This window comes from Macrotis lagotis, chromosome 8, assembly GCF_037893015.1.
Source record: "Macrotis lagotis isolate mMagLag1 chromosome 8, bilby.v1.9.chrom.fasta, whole genome shotgun sequence".
Taxonomy (NCBI): domain Eukaryota; kingdom Metazoa; phylum Chordata; class Mammalia; order Peramelemorphia; family Peramelidae; genus Macrotis; species Macrotis lagotis.
The window spans coordinates 67,713,031-67,734,874 of record NC_133665.1 but is presented as its reverse complement, the minus strand read 5'-3'; the positions used below and the strand labels follow the sequence as shown (position 1 = coordinate 67,734,874).

The following is a 21,844-nucleotide window of genomic DNA, read 5'->3' as shown; positions in this document are numbered from 1 at the left end:
AAGGTATTGATAAGGCAAGGACTAGGAGGAAATTAAAATAAAACCAGTGTCCTTATGTCCTGTTAAAATCACACTAAGAGGGGATATAGCTACCTTGTGCTGAAAGGTGATATATGTTATATGAATGCACAGAATGAACAAAATGAATTCTAGGAGAGTTTTAATTTTTTTTAATACTACCCCAAACAATATTTTCCAGGTTTCAGATATCTTCATTTCCACCTGTTGTTGGTTGGCATAGAGTGACAGAATTTATAGACACTAACTTGAAACTCTAAAAGGTAATGTCTCATTTTAACAAATTTTGTTTTTTTAAGCATTAATTGGAATTTTCCAGCCAGAAGTATTAATTCCTCAAGTGTGAGGGGTAATTTAGTCATTTTATCATTTTTTTAAGGAAAATTGTATCGGCTAACAAAATGTCCATACTCTCTCTCCCTCCACTTTAAAACAAGTAAAAATAACTTTCTTAGACCAAAAATTCTAAAAATTTACTGAGAGAATATGAGGAAATGTCTTTCTTTAAAACCTTCAGAAAAAAAATGAACATTAAAGAGTCACACAATTCAGGAAACAACATAATTCCAAAGTTAGCATTAGAGACAGAATTAGCAAATGACCACCAGAAAAGAAACTTTTAAAAATATTTTCTTTAATGTTTTCAATGTAAGAGGGTATTTTCAGGTAGTTAAATCTTCCATTTTAGAGTTTAGTTCTTTTTTTTAGGTTTTTTCAAGGCAAACAGGGTTAAGTGGCTTGCCCAAGGCCACACAGCTAGGTAATTATTAAGTGTCTGAGACCAGATTTGAACCCAGGTACTCCTGACTCCAGGGCCTGTGCTTTATCCATGGCGCCACCTAGCCGCCCCTAGAGTTTAGTTTTAATGGAATTTTATTCTAAAAATCGAAATCAAAGTTTTTAATTGATAGACGTAAATAGAATATTTAAGATATGTTTTTTGAATTGTCTTTGGAAGAAGGTTAGGAAGTGGTGGGGGAGAATTGTTAACACTGATGGTATGTTTTAAAGCATGTGCAAAACATGAAACTTCTTTTTGTTTTACTGTAAGGGAGAAGAGGCTCTTCTTGAGTATATTGTGCCCAAATGCTTTCTTTAAGGATCTGTGTTGCAATGGGAAGGATCATGGGTTTGAAATTGGAAAATGTGGGTTCTGAATCCTGCCTTTGCATCTTAATACTGGTTTCAGTTTTCTTTTCTATAAGTTTGGGGGGGGGATTGGACCCCTATTGTACTCTTTGTCTCTAAACCTGTGAGCTAGCAATCTCTTGAAATGAGTAAGAAGTTTGGGGGAAAACTGGGGATATTTTATTATTCCTAGAATCTGTAAGTGTTGGATGATTGGAGTGTGCGAATACATAAAGTAGCTACTTTGCCTACTCTATTGAACAAGAACCTAAAGAACTGACAAAATTAAATTAAACTTTGTAAAGATGGATGTTATCATACATAGACCAGAAATATTATTCAGTATTTTCACAAAAAAAGCATTATGCTGGACCAATACAATATATCTCCCCTGTAATAACCTCCTGTTTCCAGATGTTTGCACTTTCCTCTTGTTAAAATTATAGACCAGAATAGTTTTGATTTATTGGTGACATCTAATATAGCTGTGTTTATATTGTTGCCAATAAAATGACTTACATGATTGGTTTTTGTTTATACAATCTTTTCTGGGGAGTCAGTCACCTGTGTTAGGACAAGGTACATTCTGCTTTATTAAAATGAACCCTTGGGATCTAAGAACATTCAGCTCTATCTGTCCTTGATTGAATTGCAAACTATGCTTCCCCTGGCAGCTGGGCAAGAGAATAAATTATATTGCCCATCAATAGGCTTTCTCATTTATATTCTCCTGGCTATAAAATATTTAACAATGAAGACAATTAGGAAAAAGCATCAGTCACATTAGTGATTAAAGTAGGAACACCCTAATTTTGAAAAGGTCATTTTCATGTCATTTTAAAATTATTAACCGAAAAGAAGGGAACTATATATATATATATATATATATATATATATATATATATACTTTCAGAAATATATATTTACATATGTTTGTCTATATTGTATGTAAACAAAAGTCCTTAAAGCATTTGCTTCTTTATCAAAGGATCTGTATAACCATGAAGATGCAGGTATATTTTTTCTCTTTTTTGATCTTTATATTAAGGCTGAGTTGTCTATGCAGGGTAAGAGATACTGTGCAAAGGTTTTATACCAGGAAGAATGGAAAATGCAACAAAGACTAAATGTAGTCCAAGGAAATTAAATGATGTATGAAAATTAATAATTAACTGACTCATCACATGAATGATGACACTAAATGAGTCTATTAATGTAATTTGCCAAGAAACAGCTTTTTATTTCAGGTGGACATGATGGGACCTAGGTTTTTTGGAATGGTTTCTGGGGCTTGACCTGGTTAGCGTTGGTGGTTTTTTTATTTGCTTCACCTAAAATAGTTAGGAATGGATTGGGTTGAATAAAGAACTGAGAATCAGCACCTCTGCATTCTAATCTTAGCTCTCCAAGGAAATGCTAGAAGTTATTCAACCTTTCTACATCCTCAATTTCCTTGTATGCTAAATGGTATTCTGTAGTGGAGAGCTCTGAACCTGGAGGCCAAGGTCTGAGTTTGAGATCTGAGCTCAGATCTAAGGGCAAATGACTACTTCCCCTTCTCTAGACCTCAACTTCCTCATATGTAAAATAAAATAATATTTATGGTGACATAGAGATAGAAATCTTAGGAAATCTATGCTTGTTTCCAGAATGTAGAAATGCTACAAAAGAAGGAAACACTATCAAAATTCTTGGTTGGTCAGGTAGTATGCATTTATTAAGAGGCTCTTCTCCTTAAGGGTGCTAAGCACCGAGGATATAAAAAGAGACAAAAGATAGTCATTCCCTATAGGAATTCACAATCTAATGGGAGATAAAAATATCTTATACACACCTTAATATTTATTTAAACTACTTTCATTCTGTTTGGGACTTTGGAAAGAGGAATGCCACCACATAAAATGGTAGAGTATTGAAAAAAGATGTAATTAAATATACAAGTGACTAAAATTGACATTTTGATGTCACATACTCCTGTTCTTTTTCTTTCTCATATTCCAATGTTACACACACACACACACACACACACACACACACACACACACACACATATATTGATAACACTGGCTTAAGAAGAGGAAGAAAAAGAAAATCAGGAAAGTTTTCCAAGGGAAAACATTCATTTATACATTTTAAAATCCTTAATCCTTTTCATTTATTTGTTAGATTTCTTTAATGTACCAGTTGGAGAGGGGGTTATTCTATTGAATAACTAGGGTTTATCAAGGTATATGGTTGGCAAATCCAATTCAAAGAGATTTTGTTTTTCTGATTCTCTGTTTGGCATTAGGAGCTTAGGACAACACCAAAGGAAGATCATTCCAGGGGTTCTCTTATCTCATTCCATGTACTTTAAATCCATCAACTTTTCCCAATTTGTACATTTCTTAGGATGAAGGATATTATTAGTTCTTTCTAAGTAGATTCAAGAATCATAGAATGTTGGAATTGGAAAGAACCCCAGAATTGTTAGTCTAACATTCTATTTTAGAATTAAAAAAATCCCAGTCTAAGAGAAATGAAGGGTCTAAGACGATATAGCTATCTTAAGCTCAACTCTCAAGACTATTTCCAGTACTGAGCTTATTTTTATGAGTGGAACTTTTACTATTGAATGTATTGAGTTCAATTCAGCAAATATTTTTTAAATTATCCTTGTGTTCAATGCATCAATTCAAGACACCAAATACATACCAAGATAGATAAATAGCTAGCATCTATATAGTGCCCTTTACATGTAATTCAATCCTCACAACAAGCTTGTAAGGTAGATACTGTTATTATCCCATCTTAGAGCTGGGAAAACTAAGATAGAGGGGTTAATTGACATGGTTCAAGTTGATACAACTCATTAGTATTTGAGGCAGTATTAGAACTTAGGTCTTTCTAACCTCAATTGCCATGCGAGATACACTATACTACCTTGCTGCATCTCTCAGAGAACTTACTGATTAGTGAGAAGATGCACCAGTGCCCAAATGTATTTTTTTTGCCCAGAACCAGATCTCTGAGTTTATATTAACCAGGTTTGATCTTCCCAGGGTGGGGCATTTCACAAATCTTTCTCTTTACTTCACCTACCAATTCCCCTGGAAATACCAGAATATCAGATCCATACCTCTGCAGAAAATGTAAAAGCTCACATACAAAGTACCACTTAGGGCTACTAGAGAGACAAACTCCTCAGTAATATCATGAATCTCACCTTCCCCAGGGAATCCTTGAGATAATGTTTGATTCTTTCCCTCAAAAAATAAGGGATGGGGAAAATCTAGTGTGTGTGGGGGAAGTTCAGTGCCAACTCCTTCTTCCTATATAACATTTTCTTCCTTTTGTTCTGCATCTCACTCCTGATCTATTGCAGTAATCTGCTGGTGCATCTCTTTGCCTCAAATCTCTTTTCCCTCTAATCCACCTTCCATTCAACCACCAAAGTGATTTTCCTTAAGTGTGGGGTTGCCCATGCCATATCCTTCCCAACTTTGCTCAAACTAATAAACAACTGTACCTCCCAATTACCTCCAGGATCAAATATAAAATTTTTATTTAGTGTTCAAAGACCCTTTTTTCAGTTTTCCTACACATTATGCTCCACCATGTTTTATCCAGTCCAGTGACACTGGCCTCTTTGCTGTTCCATGAAAAAAGGCATTCCATCTCTGGGCTCCCAGAATTTTCCACACATGGATTTCCCTATACATGGATTGCTCTCTCTGTCTCTTTCTTAACTTCCTTCAATAGGAAGATTTTCCCAACCCTGTATAATTATTTTCTATATATCTTGCATATAGCTTGCTTTGTATTTATTTGTTTATTTGGTTGTCTTCCATTAAATGGTGAGGGCAGTGACTATCGTTTGATTCTCTTTTTGTATCCCCAGGTTTAGTACAGTGACTTGAACCTCAGCACTTGCAAAAGAGACATCATTGATTTTATCTGAGGGTGCTAGTAAGGCTTTTTGCACTGTATGTTTTTGTTGTTGTTCAGTTGTATCTGACTCTTCATGACATCACACCAATACTATTCATGGGGTTTTCTTAGCAAGGATACTGGAATGGGTTTTCTATCTCCTTCTCTAAGAAAATAAACATAAGTTGTGACTTGTCCAGGACATACAACTGGTAAGTGTCTGATGCTGGATTTGAAGTGAGGTCTTTCCAGACCTAATGTTCTATCTATTGAGCCACCTAGCTGCCTCATTTTGCACTAATAGGGAGAAGTATTAATACCAGAGCAAAGTACTTATCCTTTAATCTTGTTAACCCAAATTTGGAGGTTGATGAGACTTTTGCTTCTGTATATATGTATATATTTATATATACACTCTTTGCATAAATAATTAGGAGACCAGAAAAAGTAGTACCAGGATCTTGTAAGTCTGCTTTTTCTTTGTTTCTTAGAAGAAAACTAATATTTATTTTTTTCTTATTATATAATATTTTACCCAATTACATGTAGAAACAATTTTAACATTCATTTTAAAAAAAATTCTCCCTTTTTCCTCCTCTCCCCTACACCCTTCTTGAGAAGGCAGGTTGTTTGGTACAGGTTATACATGTAAAGTCATACAAAACACATTTCCATATTAGTCATGTGAAAGAAAACACAAACAAAAGGAAAATAAAGTAAAAAAGTATGCTCCAATTTTTAGACTATCAGTTCTTTCTGTGAAGGTATATATCATTTTTAATCATAAATATAGCTAAATCATTCACAACTGATCATTGTACAATATTGCTGTTACAATGTACAATGTTTTCCTGGCTCTGCTTACTTCACTCTGCATCAATTCATCTATGTCTTTGAGGTTTTTCTGAGAGCATACTGCTCATCATTTCTTATGGTATTACATTACAACCATCTGCCACAAACTTGTTCAGTCATTCCTCAATTGATGGCATACCCTCAACATAAAATTCTTTTCCACCACAAAAAGAGCAGCTAAAATATTATTGTGAATATAGATTTTTCTCACTTAACTTTCTCACTTAACTCACTTAACTTACCTAGTAGTGGTATTGCTGAGACATAAAAGTTATGCACACTTTTATTGTCCTTTGGGAATAGTTTCAAAATGCTTTCCAGAATGGTAGATCAGTTTAGAACCCCACTAATAGTGAAGTTAATGTCCCAGTTTTTCAGAGTTTTTCAAATTTGCATTTCTCTAATCAGCAGTGATTTAAAACATTTTTTTCAAATGACTATATATAGCTTTGATTACTTTGTTTGAAAACTGCTAGTTCATATCTTTTGGCCATTTATTAATTGGAGAATGACTTACATTCTTATAAATTTAACTCAGTTCTCTATTTATTGAAAAATGAAACCTTTATCAGAGAAACTTGCTGAAGTTTCTTTACACAGTAATGATGATTATTTCTCTATATCCTCTTTTCCTTAATTTTTTCTACTCTCTTCTTTCACACTGTCCAACATCAAAAGTAGTTTTCTTCCAACTACTATTTTCTCAATCCACCTTCCATTCATTAGACTCTCTCTCTCTCTCTCTCTCTCTCTCTCTCTCTCTCTCTCTCTCTCTCTCTTCTTATTCCCTTATATCTCCAATTTTTCTGTAGGATAAAATATGTCTATATTAACTGCATGTGTATATTATTTCCCTCTTTGAGTCAATTCCAATGAAAGTAAGGTTCAAGACCCCCCCCCACCATTTTCTTCATTTTACCTTCCATTGTAAAAATTCTTTCACCACTTTCATGTCAGATAATTGCACTATTTTAGCTCTCCCTTCCCTCTGTATTTTCTTCTTTCTTAATCCTTAATTTTAGTTTTAGCTATCATTTTATCATTTCCAACTCACATCTGTGCCCTCTCTCTTGTCCTCTTTTCTCTGTCTCTATCCTTCCATCCCTCCATCCATCCATTCATCCATCTACTATTTATCTATATTCCTTCTTACTTCCCTAATAATGAGAAAGCTTTTAGGAGTTACAGGTATCATTTTCTCATGTAAGAATATAAATAGTGTAATCTTATTGAATTCCATATGATTTCTCTTTCCTATTCATTTTTATATGTTCCTCTTGAGTCTTGTATTTGAAAGTCAAATTTTCTACCTAGCTCTGGTCTTTTCAACAGGATGGTCCTCTGTTTCATTGAACGTCCATTCCTCCCTCCCCCAAAGGATTATACTCAGTTTTACTGATATGGGATTCTTGGTTATAATCCTAGATATTTTGCCCTTTGGTAAATTCCAAGTCTTCTGATTTTTTAATATAGAAACTGCTATATCTTGTGTTATCCTGACTGTGACTCCATATTTGAATTTTTTCTTTCTGGTTACTTGCCTTATTTTCTCCTTGACTTAGGAGCTCTGGAATTTGGCTAAAATATTCCTGGAAGTTTTCATTTTGAGATTTTATTCAGATGACCAATGGATTATTTCAGTTTCTAATTTACCCCCTGGTTCTAGGATATCAGGGTAGTTTTCCTTGATCATTTCTTGAAATGTGATGTCCAGATTCTTTTTTTTGATCATAACTTTCAGGAAATCCAATAATTCTTAAATTTTCTCTCCTCAATCAATTATCATCCAGGTCAATTATTTTTTTCACTGAGATATTTTATTTTATTTTTCCTTCTTTTGATTTTGTTTTTATTTATGCTTGATTTTCATGGAGTCATTAGCTTTCACTTGCCCAATTCTAATTTTTAAGGAATTATTTTCTTTAGTGAACTTTTGTACCTCCTTTTCCATCTGAACATTTTACTTTTAAGTAATTCTCTTCTTCAGTCAATTTTTATACATCTTTTCCTATTCTGGCCAATTCTGCTTTTTAAGGAGTTCTTTTCAGTGGATTTTTGTGCTTCTTTTACCATTTGGTCTATTTTGTTTTTTTTTTTTCAGTATTTTTTCTATTTTTCCTTTACTAAGCCATTGACTTTTCTTTTCTCATAATTTCCTTTCTTCATCATAATTTGATTTACCAATTTTCCTCTCCCTCTCTTATTTGATTTTTAAAAATACTTTTTGAGTTCTTCCAAAGATTCTTTTTGGTCCTGATACAATTCACATTTTTCTTTGAGGTTTTTGAATGCAGAAGTTTTGACTTTATTGTCTTCTCTGAGTTTATGTTTTGGTCTTCCTTGTCATCATAGTAACTTTCTGTGGTCAGATTCTTTTTTTTTTTTTGTTTGCTTATTTTCTCAGAAGTTTTCTTTACTTTTAACTGTATATTAAAGGTGGGCTCTTCTCTGGGAGTACTATGCCAAACTTCAGGTTTTTTTTGTGCAATAGTTTCCAGAGCTACTTCTGGGGTCTATACATTTTTAGTTCTTTCAAGTTAGTATGATCTAAGAAGAGACATGTGTTTATGACTCTCTTAGGCTGTGCTTTGGTCTGTGATAAACCTCAAGTGTTTTTTTCTGTCCTAGAACTTTGACCAGGAACTTATTCCCCTGAGTCCATAAGCTCTGATGGGCTAATGATTTTCTTTGCTCTGCTTTTGCAACTGGATCTGTGTATGGACAACAGAGTCCTGTATGCAGCATCAACAAAAGAGTCCCTAGGGACAACTAGGTGGTGCAGTGGATAGAGTACTAGTCAGGGAGTCAGGATGACCTGAGTTCAAATCTAGCCTCAGACACATAATAATTATCTAGTTGTGTGACCTTGGGCAAGTCACTTAAGCTCATTGCCTTTCAAAAACAAAAAAGTTAAAAATGAAGGGTCCCTATAATATTTTTCTGACCAGTTGGTCCAATTCCCTTACTATCTATGGACTGAGAACTCTGAAAGCAGTTGATTCAGATTCAATTGCCTCCAAAGGCTGCTGTTGGCTTGCTGAGACCAGACCTGCTACTGTCCCGCAGGTGCATTGCCTGTGTGAAAGACTTTTCCTGTCAACCCTCTAAATAGTCTTATGATGGAAAATTGTTTCACCCTATCCTTTTGTGGGTTTTGTTGCTCCAGAATTCATTTTGAGGCATTATTTTAAAATTGTTTAGAGGGGAATTTGGGGGCACTCAGTCTAGTCCCTGACTTTTTTCTGTCATCTTCCCAGGAAGCTTATTTTTGAGAAAACCTGTATGATTCCATCAGTCTTGATGTTCTAACTAATCACCTCTCTCTCTGTCCTTCTGATTGGAGAGTTAAACCATGAAGTTCAAAAACCTTCATTTAAGGAGGCAACTCAGCTAAGACATTTTTTTCTCACTTTGTCTGCACTAAGCGACTACTTTGACTTTTCTACTATGCTCCTGAATTGGATACTCTCCTCTGCCTTTTCAGTCTTTTATGTGTTGTTTTCTTTCCATCAGATTGTAAACTTCTTGAGGACAGGAACTATTTTTCTTTTTTAAATTTGTATCCTTAACACAATGCCTGAAATATTGTAGGTGTTTAATAAATTCTAATTGAATTTTATAATATGTAGGAAAGATCCAGGGAAATACTATGATAACTTTAAAGAAAAGGAATCACTTTTTTTTTTAGTTTTTGCAAGGCAAATGGGGCTAAGTGGCTTGCCCAAGGCCACACAGCTAGGCAACTATTAAGTGTCTGAGACTGGATTTGAACCCAGGTACTCCTGACTCTAAGGCTGGTGCTTTATCCACTACGCCACCTAGCTGGCCCCAGAATTCACTTTTGGTAGAAGGCAATTAGGGTTGTTTAGAGAGGTCAAGAAAATATCATAAAGGAGATGGCATCTTGGTTCTTGCAGGAAGGAACAAACTTCAAGAAGTATAGGTTGCAGGTATAGAGGTAGTCCAGAGTAGAGATAAGAGAACATAATCAATGCATATTTATTAAATACTTATTTTGTGCCAAGCTCTAAGTTGAGAATTGAAGATAGAAAGATAAAAATAAAACAATGCCTGTCCTCAAGAAGCCAACATTATGTTAACAGAGACAACATGAGTATAAACAGATATTTATGTATATATACAAAATACATACAAGACAATTTTCTTGTGGGAAAATACATAACTGGGGAAGGGATTGGGAAAAATCTTTTTGGAGAATAGTATTTGAACTGGGTGCTGGGAAAATAGACATTCTGGTACATGAAAAAAGTGATGAGGGAGGAGATGGTTTAGATGGAACATTGTGTAAGAAGTATGTTATCAGCCTTGAAAATAGATTAGAACTGAACTATGGAAGGCTTTAAACATCAGTGAAACATTCTATTACCATTTAGTTGGAAGTGGAAAGTCCACTGAACTTCACATACTATTTTATATTCTATTCAACTCAATTTGTCAATAAGTTGTTGAAAAGAAAGGTGCCCATAGAGTTATACTATGTTACTATTGTTTTGGAGCTGGCATATATATCTAAAATAGACTAACATGAGTTTTTTATTCTGGAGTCTGATACTGGAAAGTCTATAACGGATAGTTATTGTGGAAAACTGGAATGTGGATATATTTAAATGTGGTTTCTTTTATCTCTAAACTGCTCTTCCTGGCTTTATCATATTTTTCTCTTGCTAGTAATAATTTTTCTTGCTGGCTATGTTTTTTAGGTATCATATTTTAAGTTTTTTCTTTTACTTTTATCTTGAAGCTATATAAAATTAAGGGGATGATTTGTTAAAAAAATTAAAACAAAATTAATATCTTGTCAAAGATAGTCAGGTGCAAATATCCAATCTCTAACAAAACTCTCAGCTATTTAATTATTTATTCCTTTTAATAACCTCTCCATCCTAATGACCCAATCTAATGGTATGATAAGTAAATATGTTTTTGTTCAGATTTTTGATGGAAATTCCTGATTGTATGTGTTCTTGTTGCCAAAAATGACTCTCTTGTTTTAGAAACCTGGAAATGGACACAGTCTAAAAATCTACAGACACTTGTCACTTGGACCATAGACACAGTGACTCATGTTTCCAGTCCTGCTGGATAATTCCCCAGTTTAAATAAATTGCCAGTAAATCATATTTCTTTTGATTTTTTTCTGGTACTGAGTAAGTGCTTTTCTTTGTAGAGTTCAAAGGATTCTGCAAACATTATTTAATTAATGTCTGAGAAATAAATGGCAAATGTTATCTGGTAAAATACCAGGAAACAAAATGACTTGCCATAATCACCCACTGAATCAATAGACTGACTGGGAATAGAACCCAGTTTTCTTAAACATGATTACTAGGAAGATTGCCCTGAAATCTTTCCAGGGCAGAGATGGAAAGACTACTCTGGACTATTATCTCTTTCTCATTTTTTATGCCTTCAAAAAAGTTTAAAAGAAGTTGCAATTGGATGCAATTTGTTATATATATATATATATATATATGTGTATATATATACATACACACACATATATATATATATAAAGAAACCACATGATTTATATGACTAGGATGATTACAGATTTATAACTATAAGGGATCAGAGAAGAAGTAAATAGCAGAGACAGGATTCAAGCTCAAGTTCTTTTGTTCTAAATCTTTCAATTGGTATAACATTATGATAGAGTTTGGTTATGATGTACTAACACTATTATTGTTGAAGAGCCTTGGTAAGGAAAGCGTTTCATGTTCTATCCAATGATATGTTGGCAAACATTTAATTATTAGCTTTTAAAAAATACATGAAACACTTTTAAATTTAATCTATATATATTTTTTAACATTTTCCCCATCATTTTTTAAAGTCTAGATAATTTAACAATTAAAAAAATCAAGCCTTGTTCAGAAGTGCTGATGATCACACTGAAAATTTTAACAATTGACTCTCTCAGAGCAGTTAGAACTAGTTTCAGCACATCCTTGAATAACTGTAGATTATTTGAGAAATGTATGTCCTCTATAAATTAGATTTTTATCATATCTCTCTAAATGAGCTTTTTTTCTTATGCTGGATTTTCTTTTTAAAAAAATTTCATTTTTTTCCAATTATATGTAAAGTTAGTTTTCAACTTTAATTTTTATGAGATCTTTGAATTCCAAATATTTCTTCCTTTTTTTCCTTACCTCCTTACTCCTCAAGACAGCAAGCAATCTGGAGTAGGTTATAACAAAATAGGGTATAAATAGGTAAAACATATTTCCACATTAGTCATGCTATGAAAGTAGAATCTGAACAAAAGGGAAAAACCATGAGAAAGAAAAAGCAAAAAAAAAAAAAGAAAAAGAAAAAGAAAATAGTATGCTTAGTTCAGTCGGCATTCAGACTGTTGTTCTTTCTTTGTATTTGGATAACATTTTACAACATGAGTTTTTGGGAATTGTCTTAGAACTTTATATTACTTAGAAGGGCTAAGTCTATCATATTTGATAATCATACAATGTTACTCTTACTATGTACAATGTTTCTTTTGGTTCTACTTAATTCACTCATTATCAGTAGTCAATGCAGTAAGTCTTTCCAGGTTTTTCTGAAATCTACCTGCTCATAAGTTCTTTTAGCACGATAGTATTCTATCACATTTATATACCACAATTTGTTCAGCCATTCTCCAATTGATAGGCATCCCTCAATTTCTAATTCTTTGCCCCCACAAAAAGAGTTGCTATATAGATTTTTGTACATGCAGGTCCTTTCCCCCCCTTTTTGTGTGTGATCTCTTTGGGATATATACACTACTAAGTGGCAATGCTGGAATAAAGGGTATTGGCTTAGATTTTCGAAACAACTGTATAGATCAGAGAGATTTTCCTTGAAGGTGTGTGTGTGTGTGTGTGTGTGTGTGTGTGTGTGTGTGTGTGTGTGTACACATGGTGAGGAGTACCAAAGTTGCTAACTCCACAAAGCAGATTTTGTGGTTAAGGAAAAGAGATAAAGGGATAAAGGGCACCAGCTTCACCAGCCTCACCAACATCCCTATAGTCTTGTTTCTAAGATAATTTACATCAGTAGTGTCAAATTCAAATTAAAAAAAATTCACAAGGATTCCTGCTAGCTGCATATTGACTTAGAAAACATATATTAAAATTATCTATGTTCTATTGAATTTTTATTTATTTTAATTATTTTTCCAATTGCATTTGATATCACTGCATATCCTAGAATATTGTTGACTGCTATTTGTTTGACAGTTCTTGATTTACAGGGCCTCAACTTAGACCAAGAGCATAATGGAAGTTGATAGGAATATCATCTTTTACATAGTTCCCCTAGGTCCTTTATTGTTTTACTAAGTCAACTCTTGGGATGTGAAGTACGAATATGAACTGGCAAACAAAAGTATGATAAAATATATATGAAATATTCTGACTATAACAAATAAGAGTTTAGACTGGTAGAATTTATGTGTCAACAGTGAAGTTCAGTTCAAAAGAGAAACAAATTTTTAAAGACTTCTTTAGTTGGCTGGCTGTTCTCAAACGAGAAACTTGCTAACAATAATGCCTAAGGCTTGAATCTAAAAGAGTTGATATACTCTTTTAGTAGAAGAGATCTCATAGCTTATGAACCTTTGAAAATGACAGCAGGAAGCAGCTCAGTTGGATTAAAAACAAAGAATGGAAAAGTGAACAGGAATAAGTAGAGGACTCCTCTCTAAGAAAGAACCTTGCAGTTTTATTATATTTGTGGTATATTTAGCATTGTGAAATAAGCAAGAAGGGATAACTGGGGCAAAGGAAGGTTCCAACAAAGATACCAACTTGAGAGCATAACCTGGGATTTGTCCATGATGCATATGATCTCTATGTAAGTCTCATCTCTCATTGATGGCACGATAATCTATACCTCTGTGTGGCAATAATGGAAGAACCTTTCTTGTTACTTGGACATGATATTTTAAAAATTATTTTATGTTTTGAGCTAATGTGTTCTGTGCTTGACTGGTAAAAAAATATTCAGTGGGAGCTCATGAGCTTTACATGTTTTTTGAATAGATGCTGATTTCTAACATGTCTCAAATATGGAGTAATGAGGTCTCACATGTAAGGTGAGAAGAGAGGGCTGGGTCCCTTTCAACCCTTGAGATTCTGTGAATTCTCTTGCCTGTCTTTATTTGGTTCCTCCTTTATAGATGGGTTGAGGAAAGTACTCTATAAACCTTAAATCATCATATAAATATTAGTTTGTTCATTCAGTAAATATTTATTTAGGGTTTGTGTAGATCCCTGGTCTGGGTCCTGAGGAAGATAAAAATTTTATTAAAGTCACAGAGGTTTCTGTCCTTTCATGAAGTTTACAGTCTGAGAGGGGAATTAAGATACCAATCCAAATTGATCTTTTCTCACAGTATTTCTATGAAGTAAATTAGAGAAGTATAAAACAGTCTTATAAGAGGTCTGAGGGAGAAGTTTATTTTTAACATTGAAAGAAGGTTTCTTGGGAAGGGTGGCAATTGAACTGGGTTGAAAACACAAGTAGGGATTCAGTAGGTAGAAGATGTTCATTGCTATTATTGTTATTATGTGGTTCACGATCACTTTGGGTCCACACTGTTTAAAGGATATTAATGGTATCCCAATGAAATAGGAATCATTGTGATAATGACTTTAATTTCTTTGCTGCTTCCTCGATTTGTTCAGCTTTCTCCTTACTTCATGCAAGCATAGTGTGTAAGAGTGCTTATAACCTGCATTTAAAACTGCCTCCAAGAGAGTTTCATATTTCACAAAGCTGAAATTATTTGGTTATCATATCAGCCTCCTCATACAGCAGATCAATATTTGGCCCTGGACTTCGAGACCTATGGGTAAAATGACCTTGCTTTAGAACTAGGAAGTATTATTGGATTTCATCTTGGAGATGTGTATGCAAATCTATAGACAGTTATTTCCCCTCTGAGCATTTATTTCTTTATTTTTATTTTTGGTTTTTGGAAGACAGTGGGAGTTAAGTGGCTTGCCCAAGGTCACACAGGTAGGTAATTATTACATGTCTGAGGCCAGATTTGAACTCAGGTCTTCCTGACTCCAGGGCTGGTGCTCTATCCACTGCACCACCTAGCTGCTCCCATCCCAGACGTATTTATTAACCACCATAGTAGTTCCAAGAATTATGCAAAAAAGAGAAAAATGGAATAGTTCCTTCCCTCAAGGAGCTTACATTTCTCTGGGAGGAAGCAATATACACATAGCAATGTCAATATAAAATATATCTAAAGTATATACAAGTTTTCAGGAATGGCAATAACACAAGCAACTAGGGAAAAGCAAAAAAAAGTCTCTTGTTAAAAAGTATTGGAGTAAAACAGATTTTAAAATGTTTGATTTGGGAATATCTCCCCATGCCATTCTCCCCCACCCCCATTTACTTCTGAGGGCACATTCAAATGGGAACTTTAAATATTGGGGACCATTGCCACATTGTTGGTGTATGATTCAGAACTTGGCCCTGATAACTATGGATTCTCATTCTTCTGCACTTTGGTGTAGTGGGGCAGGAAGCACCGCTCCCATACATCTCTGGATTTGATTTTTCTACATGTGGTTCCTGGTGTAGAGGAGTATAAGAACAGTGGATTTAGAGTCAAGTCCTGACTCATGTACTTGTTACCTACATGACCTTGGAGAGGTCATTTATTCCATTGTTGGTTACTTGATTTTCCTCTTTTGTAAAATAAGATGTCAGACAATCATTACCAAGTTTCCTTTTTGTTGTCTTTGGCAATTCCATTCTGGATGGATCTAACTTAGAGCCTTAAACTTCTTTTCCCTTTTGTACATATTCCATTTTCATACCCATTTTCTCCTTCCTCCCCTTCCAGAATTTAAGAAAATGAAATTGTTCATGGTTTTGTATCTTAGATTTATTTGTCTGCTCATGGGGCAATATGATGCTATTACCCTGACATTGCTGACATTGCTTTCTAGCTTATGCAAGTGACTACCTATCCAAAACTTATTGGAAGCTGAGACATGTCATGGTTCACTTTTTATTCTATGTAATAAGGGCACTATCTGAGCAAGAATACATACTGAATCCCAGCCTTAGAAACTAGTTTTCTAGAGGGATAAGGGGGAACATAACAGTTTTATTATAAAGAAAAAAGTATTCTTGAATTTGGATTGCCAATGAGTCCTTGCCTAACTTTTATGGCTATTTCAGATACAATTAATTTTTTTAGTTAAGAAGAAACTGTTTTCTTTTCTTTCCATCACCACCCTTACTGAGAATAGGGGAAGGGGAATGAAAACACTTATAACAAATGTTCATAGTCAAGAAAAATAAATTCTGTCTTGGTTGTGACTAAAACATGTCTCATTCTGCACTCTGACTCCATGTCCTTTCTGTTAGGAGGTGAGTAGCATACTTTATCATTGGTCCCAATCATAACATTGATCAGAATTTTTAAGTCTTTCAAAGTCTTGGTTTTTGGAATTAGAGGAGTCACTAGGAACTTTTAAAATAGTGATTTCATAGTTCATAAAGATTGAGAGTTCATTTTGACAATTGTAAATTTCTAGGAAAAGTGATAATTTGTTTAGTATAATTTTGATGTAGGTATCCCTTAAAAAACCCTTTTTTGTAGATACTATCGATATGGAGTATTCCAATGAAGTATTTTAATTCTTGATTAAAAAAATCCCTATGTTTGTTTTTTAAAACAGGCATAAGTCCTTCACCATGAGTAATTTACTGGACCTGGTCTGAAAGGAGTGCCACTGGATTTATTGACCCCTAGACTCTGACTTTTCACAATGAATGGAAGGTCATGCAGCATGAATCTCCACTGTACTTCAGGCACTCCACAAGGACCAGGAATGATCAGTGGCCAACACATCCCCCCTGTCAGAGTTCCATCAGGAACATCTTGCCCATCATCCAATGGCAGTACCCCCAGCCCTGCTGTTGGGAGTCTCCATCTCAAGCTACCCTCAGGAGGAGGGGTAGCTCCTCAGAACAACTCAGCTGATAGCCCCATCCACCTTCCAGCACTGAGCCCCAGGAGACAAGTGGTTACCAATGGAAAGCCTCTATTCCAGGTGCCCCAGGGTCCAGGAATGCCAATGCCACATTCTTTGAAGCCAAAACAACAGGACTTTGGAAACCCCTTTCCTACAAATCCAGGTAAAGGTAAGACTATGTTTCCTTATTTAAAAATTTAAAATTGATATTCCTTTTGTTTTCCAATCCAATAATGCCTTTTCTTCCCAAAGACCTTAGTTAAAAACCATGATACAACATGTGCATCACAGATGGTTTTCAAATAATAAAATGCAACTTGTTCTATGGTTGTGTGAAGTATGTGTGTGTGTGTGTGTGTGTGTGTGTGTGTGTGTGTGTGTTTGTATGGTATGTGACCAATATAGAAAATTTGAATTTAGTTTGGCTCTGGATTATGATGACATTACCAGACCCTGCCATCATCTTTGACTGTTGACTATCCATGTGGAAGTTGTGCAGACAGAAGGAAAAGTCATAGCTATTTGGAGTTAACATAGGAAGATTAGGAACAAGGTAGGGCAAGGGCAGAGAGGGACCACAGAGGATCTACTATGATTCTAGCTAATGGGATGAGTTTGGCCGTCTTTATAACTTTTGGAATCTGATATCTGAAGCTGCCATAAACAATTGACCCAAGTGCTCACAAAAGTCAGTTGGGGAATGGGAGAGTAGAGGGAGGATTATAATATGAGTATAGAAATGCCATAGAGAGGAAGAAGAGAGGACCTAGCGACTGACTGGTTGCTTAACTTAATCGCAGTCATTTTATTTGTGTAGAGTGGGTGCTGTTATGTCAAAGTGATATTAAGAGTAGGATTACAGCTATGATATAGTTATTGACTTCAGAGAATTGAAGTGGGAATTGTATGGCTTAATATTTCAAGGAATGGTGAAAATAGGGAACTATAAAATTTCATTAATTTGAAATCCACAGGGCTGGAAAATGCATTTTCAGTGAAATAGGAATGAATACCATTATTAAAGAACAATAGGACATATGGGAGGGGAAGGAAATAGGTATTTTTTTGAATTACAGACAATTTTGATAAACTGATGTTGACTTAATAAGGTTTTACTGCATGTGGCATTGCTCATTGTTAATAGATAAAAACAGAACATGTCCCTTGCAAAATAAGCATTTTGTAATGAAAGAGCTCACAATTACATATTCCTTAAGGTATTTGTAGCATTGAATTGTTTTAAATATTTATATAAAATGTACTTAAAGCAGCAAACTCAACATTGATTTACCAAACACTAGCACAAATAACCACTCACTCCCTTAATTATGGGGAGTAATGATTGATATCAGCAAGTGACGAACACATCTGACTGCAGTTGTTTTAATATCCATATATTTCTCTGTGGAGGGCAGTTTTTTTTTCTCTTAAAGGAACCTCATGGACTGATTAAAAATAAATTCTGTTCAAGGCTATGAGATCTGACCTTTCCCTGTTCAGCTATAAGACAAGCAATCATCTTTGGTACTGATATTTGAAATAAGTGTAAGAACAGGTTTTCCAGGGGCTGCATCCTATTCATATTGGCACATTGGCAGTTTAGGTACTAAAGTCTTTTTAGCATAAAATGCAAATTTGAACTGTGATGGGACTGAGACCTAGTGAACCCTTTCTATCACTTTGACTAGTGAACTGCAATCTGCAGTGTTACCTTTTGTAGGAGGGTTTGTAAGGAATATAGGACCTGGTGTCAATGGTGACACCAAATATACATGCCCAATAAAAATGAAAGGAATCACTGAAAACATCTTGTTTCACTCTTTCATTTTACAGAAAAGGAAACTGAGGCTCTGAGAGAGGAGATAATTTATCTAAAATTACATTGCTAATTAGTGGCAGGACCAGGATATAAATTCTTTTAAAAAGAGGGGAAGTATCATATATCAGTCAGTGCCTTGTTATATGGATGTTCACTCATTTAAATTAATGATGAGAAGGATTTGTCTCTTAGAAGAACCATCAATTATTAGATAGTATATATATATATGTATATATACATATATATGTATATAAACATAATGTTTGTAAGCTCTTAAGAAGTTCTCCAGTTAGACATACTTAGAAAATATACATTTTGTCACAACAGTTTTCATTTTTAGGTGGATTTTTATCCAATACATTCTTGCTCTATATTCCACTTAAGAAAGACAGTGTATCACTACATGCCTCAATGAAATTCAAGGCATTATAACTGCCATTTTAAAAATAAAATTTCCCCTGTGGATTTTCAGTTATGTGATACATTTTTATTCTCCCTTTTTCCTATATGCATTAAATTATTTGTACAATTTGTCTTTCAAAAAGAAAATGCAAAATTCCACAACCTTTTTATTTTAATGTACTGAAATAAGTAAGATTATATACATGTAATTTGACTCAATCAGTGAATAAAGAATAATTTTGAAATTTGGAAAGCATTCATCTAACTGGGATATTACAACATTGTGCATAGGTTTTGCTCCACTTATAAATGGTTAAAATCATTAAGCAGATGAGTGGCTGTATGTAAGACAGCTGGAAAATCAATTTTCTGTTTGCCATGTTACATAGTTTGAATATAAATATTTTAAGATTTAAGACATCTCAGTGTTTTGACAATCTTGAAGACTATAGAATTGAGAGGTTTTTCACTTTAAAGCATTTTTTATTTTACTGCTTTCCTCAGAGGCAAAGGGAATTAGTTACTCATTAGCATTTGTAAGCTGTTTATTATTGATAGAAAAAATTTGGAATAACATCAACATAGGACATCAAACTGATTTGGACTCTTTTCCTATTTAGTGCCAATGATATTAGTTTTCTTGTATGAAACCAGTTTGGTCAATAGTAAACATCTACAGAATGGAAATAATATCTTCTGAGAAATTTTGTTTTTCTTTCTTGGAGATTTTCTTATTTAGGAAAGGAATTCAAATAACTGGTTAGGATGTTGAGTTAATGAAACTCTTATGGAGAGGTTGTCCACCCTCCTTAGCAACAAAATTGCCTTAAATAACATATATTGAACATTTGTTTCTGGGCAGCTAGGTGGCACAGTGAATAGAGTGGACAGACCCATCTTTCTAAGTTCAAATCTGACCTCAAACACTAGCTGTGTGACCCTGGACAATTCATTTAACCCTAATTTGCCTCAGTTTCTTAATCTATAAATGAGATATACTCTAGTAATTTTTGCCTATAAATACCAAAATGGGGGGGGGTCATATATGACTGAAAATTGACTAAACAACAACTACCCATTAGTTTAGCATGCCATGTGCATTTGAGAAAGCATTTAGAGTTTAGTGGCCTATGATAATTAAAGAATGTTAGAGCTGGAAAAGGACCTTTGCAATGATCTGGGTCAAGCCTCTTGTTAATGGATGAGGAAACTGAGTCTCAGAGAGAAGTGACTTGCAGAGTCAGGATTTGAACCTAGCTTCTTTTCCCAAGCTTTCCTGGGAAGCAATTGATGGAGCCCAGCTAGAAAGGTTTTGGAGTAAGGAACAATAAGGGTCTTGCTGCCTCTGAAAGAAGGTGGCTAACATATGAGCTGCTGAAAGTTGTGGCAAAAACACACACAGCAACCTACATTTTTTCTCCTTTACTTTTTAATCATTTATATTTCATTGCACTTCCACTGTGGCTTCCTGCAGATTTAGAGCAAATAAAGTTAATATTCCAGAAAAGGTTCCAGAAATAACCAATCTAGTCAAATACTAAAGGCATTCTTCCAGTGGATGAAGCCAGAGTTTTCACTGAGTCTAGCCAAATAGGTAGGTGAAACACAATGTTTACTTTTGTTTACTATCTTGGCTACACAGGGGCTACTTTTGTGTGATTTATTAATGCTGGGTGTAAATCAAATGCATGATGGATTTCCAAGTATTACTGAATGGCATGCATGATTTGTTCCAATTATAAAAGCTGTTTGTCAGTCTCATAAAATTCCTCCTTCAACGAATCACAGAATTCGAGATTAAGAGCTGAAGGGCACCTCAGAGATTACATAATCCAGAATCCTCACTTTTAGTTAAAATACTAGTCATTGGGGGAGGTATAAAGTTTAGAGATTATAAGCTCTTATAGGGTTTATAGAGTATGTGTTTGTATATGTGTTTGTGTGTATGTATATGTGTAGGGGGGAGTTAAAGACACAAATACATATAACAATACACAATAATTCATGCTAAGTGAATTAGAGAAGTACATTAAACAAAATACAACATAAGGTCCAAAAAGGAAAGTTGCTACCAACAAGAAGGGAAATCAGGAAAAGCTTTCCAAAGGAGATAACATTTTGAATTGAACTTTAAATGATGGTAGGAATTCATCAGATGAATATGGGAAAGGGAAGGGGCAGCTAGATGGTGCATTGGCTAGAGCACTGGTCTTATTTATAATCAGAAGGATGAGAGGTCAAATCCTGCCTCAGACACTTGATATTCACTAGCTGTGTGACCTTGGGCAAATCACAACCCAGATTGCCTCATATCTTTATGTGAGAATCATCTCCAGTCATCCTGATTCATATCTGACTACTAGAACCAGATTATTCTGGAGGAGAAAGTGAGGTTGATGATATAGCACAGCCCCCCCCCCCCATTCAATTCACTTGCATGTCATGGCATCTCCTCCTTGATGTCACGGTTTTCTTTGAAAATGAAGGACAAAAACATCAAGAGAAAGGGAGAACATTCTAGGCACTGGGAATAATGTGTAGAGGAACAGAAGTCAGGGCATGCAGGGCATGATCCAGAGAAGGGAGGAAGGAGAACAGATAATCCAATTTGACTGGAGCACGAGAGGTACAAAGCAAATGGATGAACCAAAGCAGAATTTCAATGCCTGGCAAAGGAGTCTGAACTCCTTAAAATGGAGCATAG

General features: G+C 34.7%; 1 protein-coding gene across 4 annotated transcripts in view; it reads left to right on the top strand.

The window, feature by feature from the left end:
- Positions 1–21,844, top strand: part of GLIS3 (GLIS family zinc finger 3) — a 595,685-nt gene that overhangs the window by 14,688 nt on the left and 559,153 nt on the right. Inside the window, exon 2 of one of the 4 annotated variants that reach the window (XM_074197451.1) lies at positions 16,623–17,082. In XM_074197451.1, coding sequence (XP_074053552.1) covers positions 16,713–17,082 — 370 coding nt within the window. In that variant the 5' untranslated portion in view covers positions 16,623–16,712. Of the gene's footprint in view, positions 1–16,622; positions 17,089–21,844 lie in introns of those variants that run through there. The other 3 variants (XM_074197450.1, XM_074197455.1, XM_074197454.1) reach the window with 3 other exon arrangements.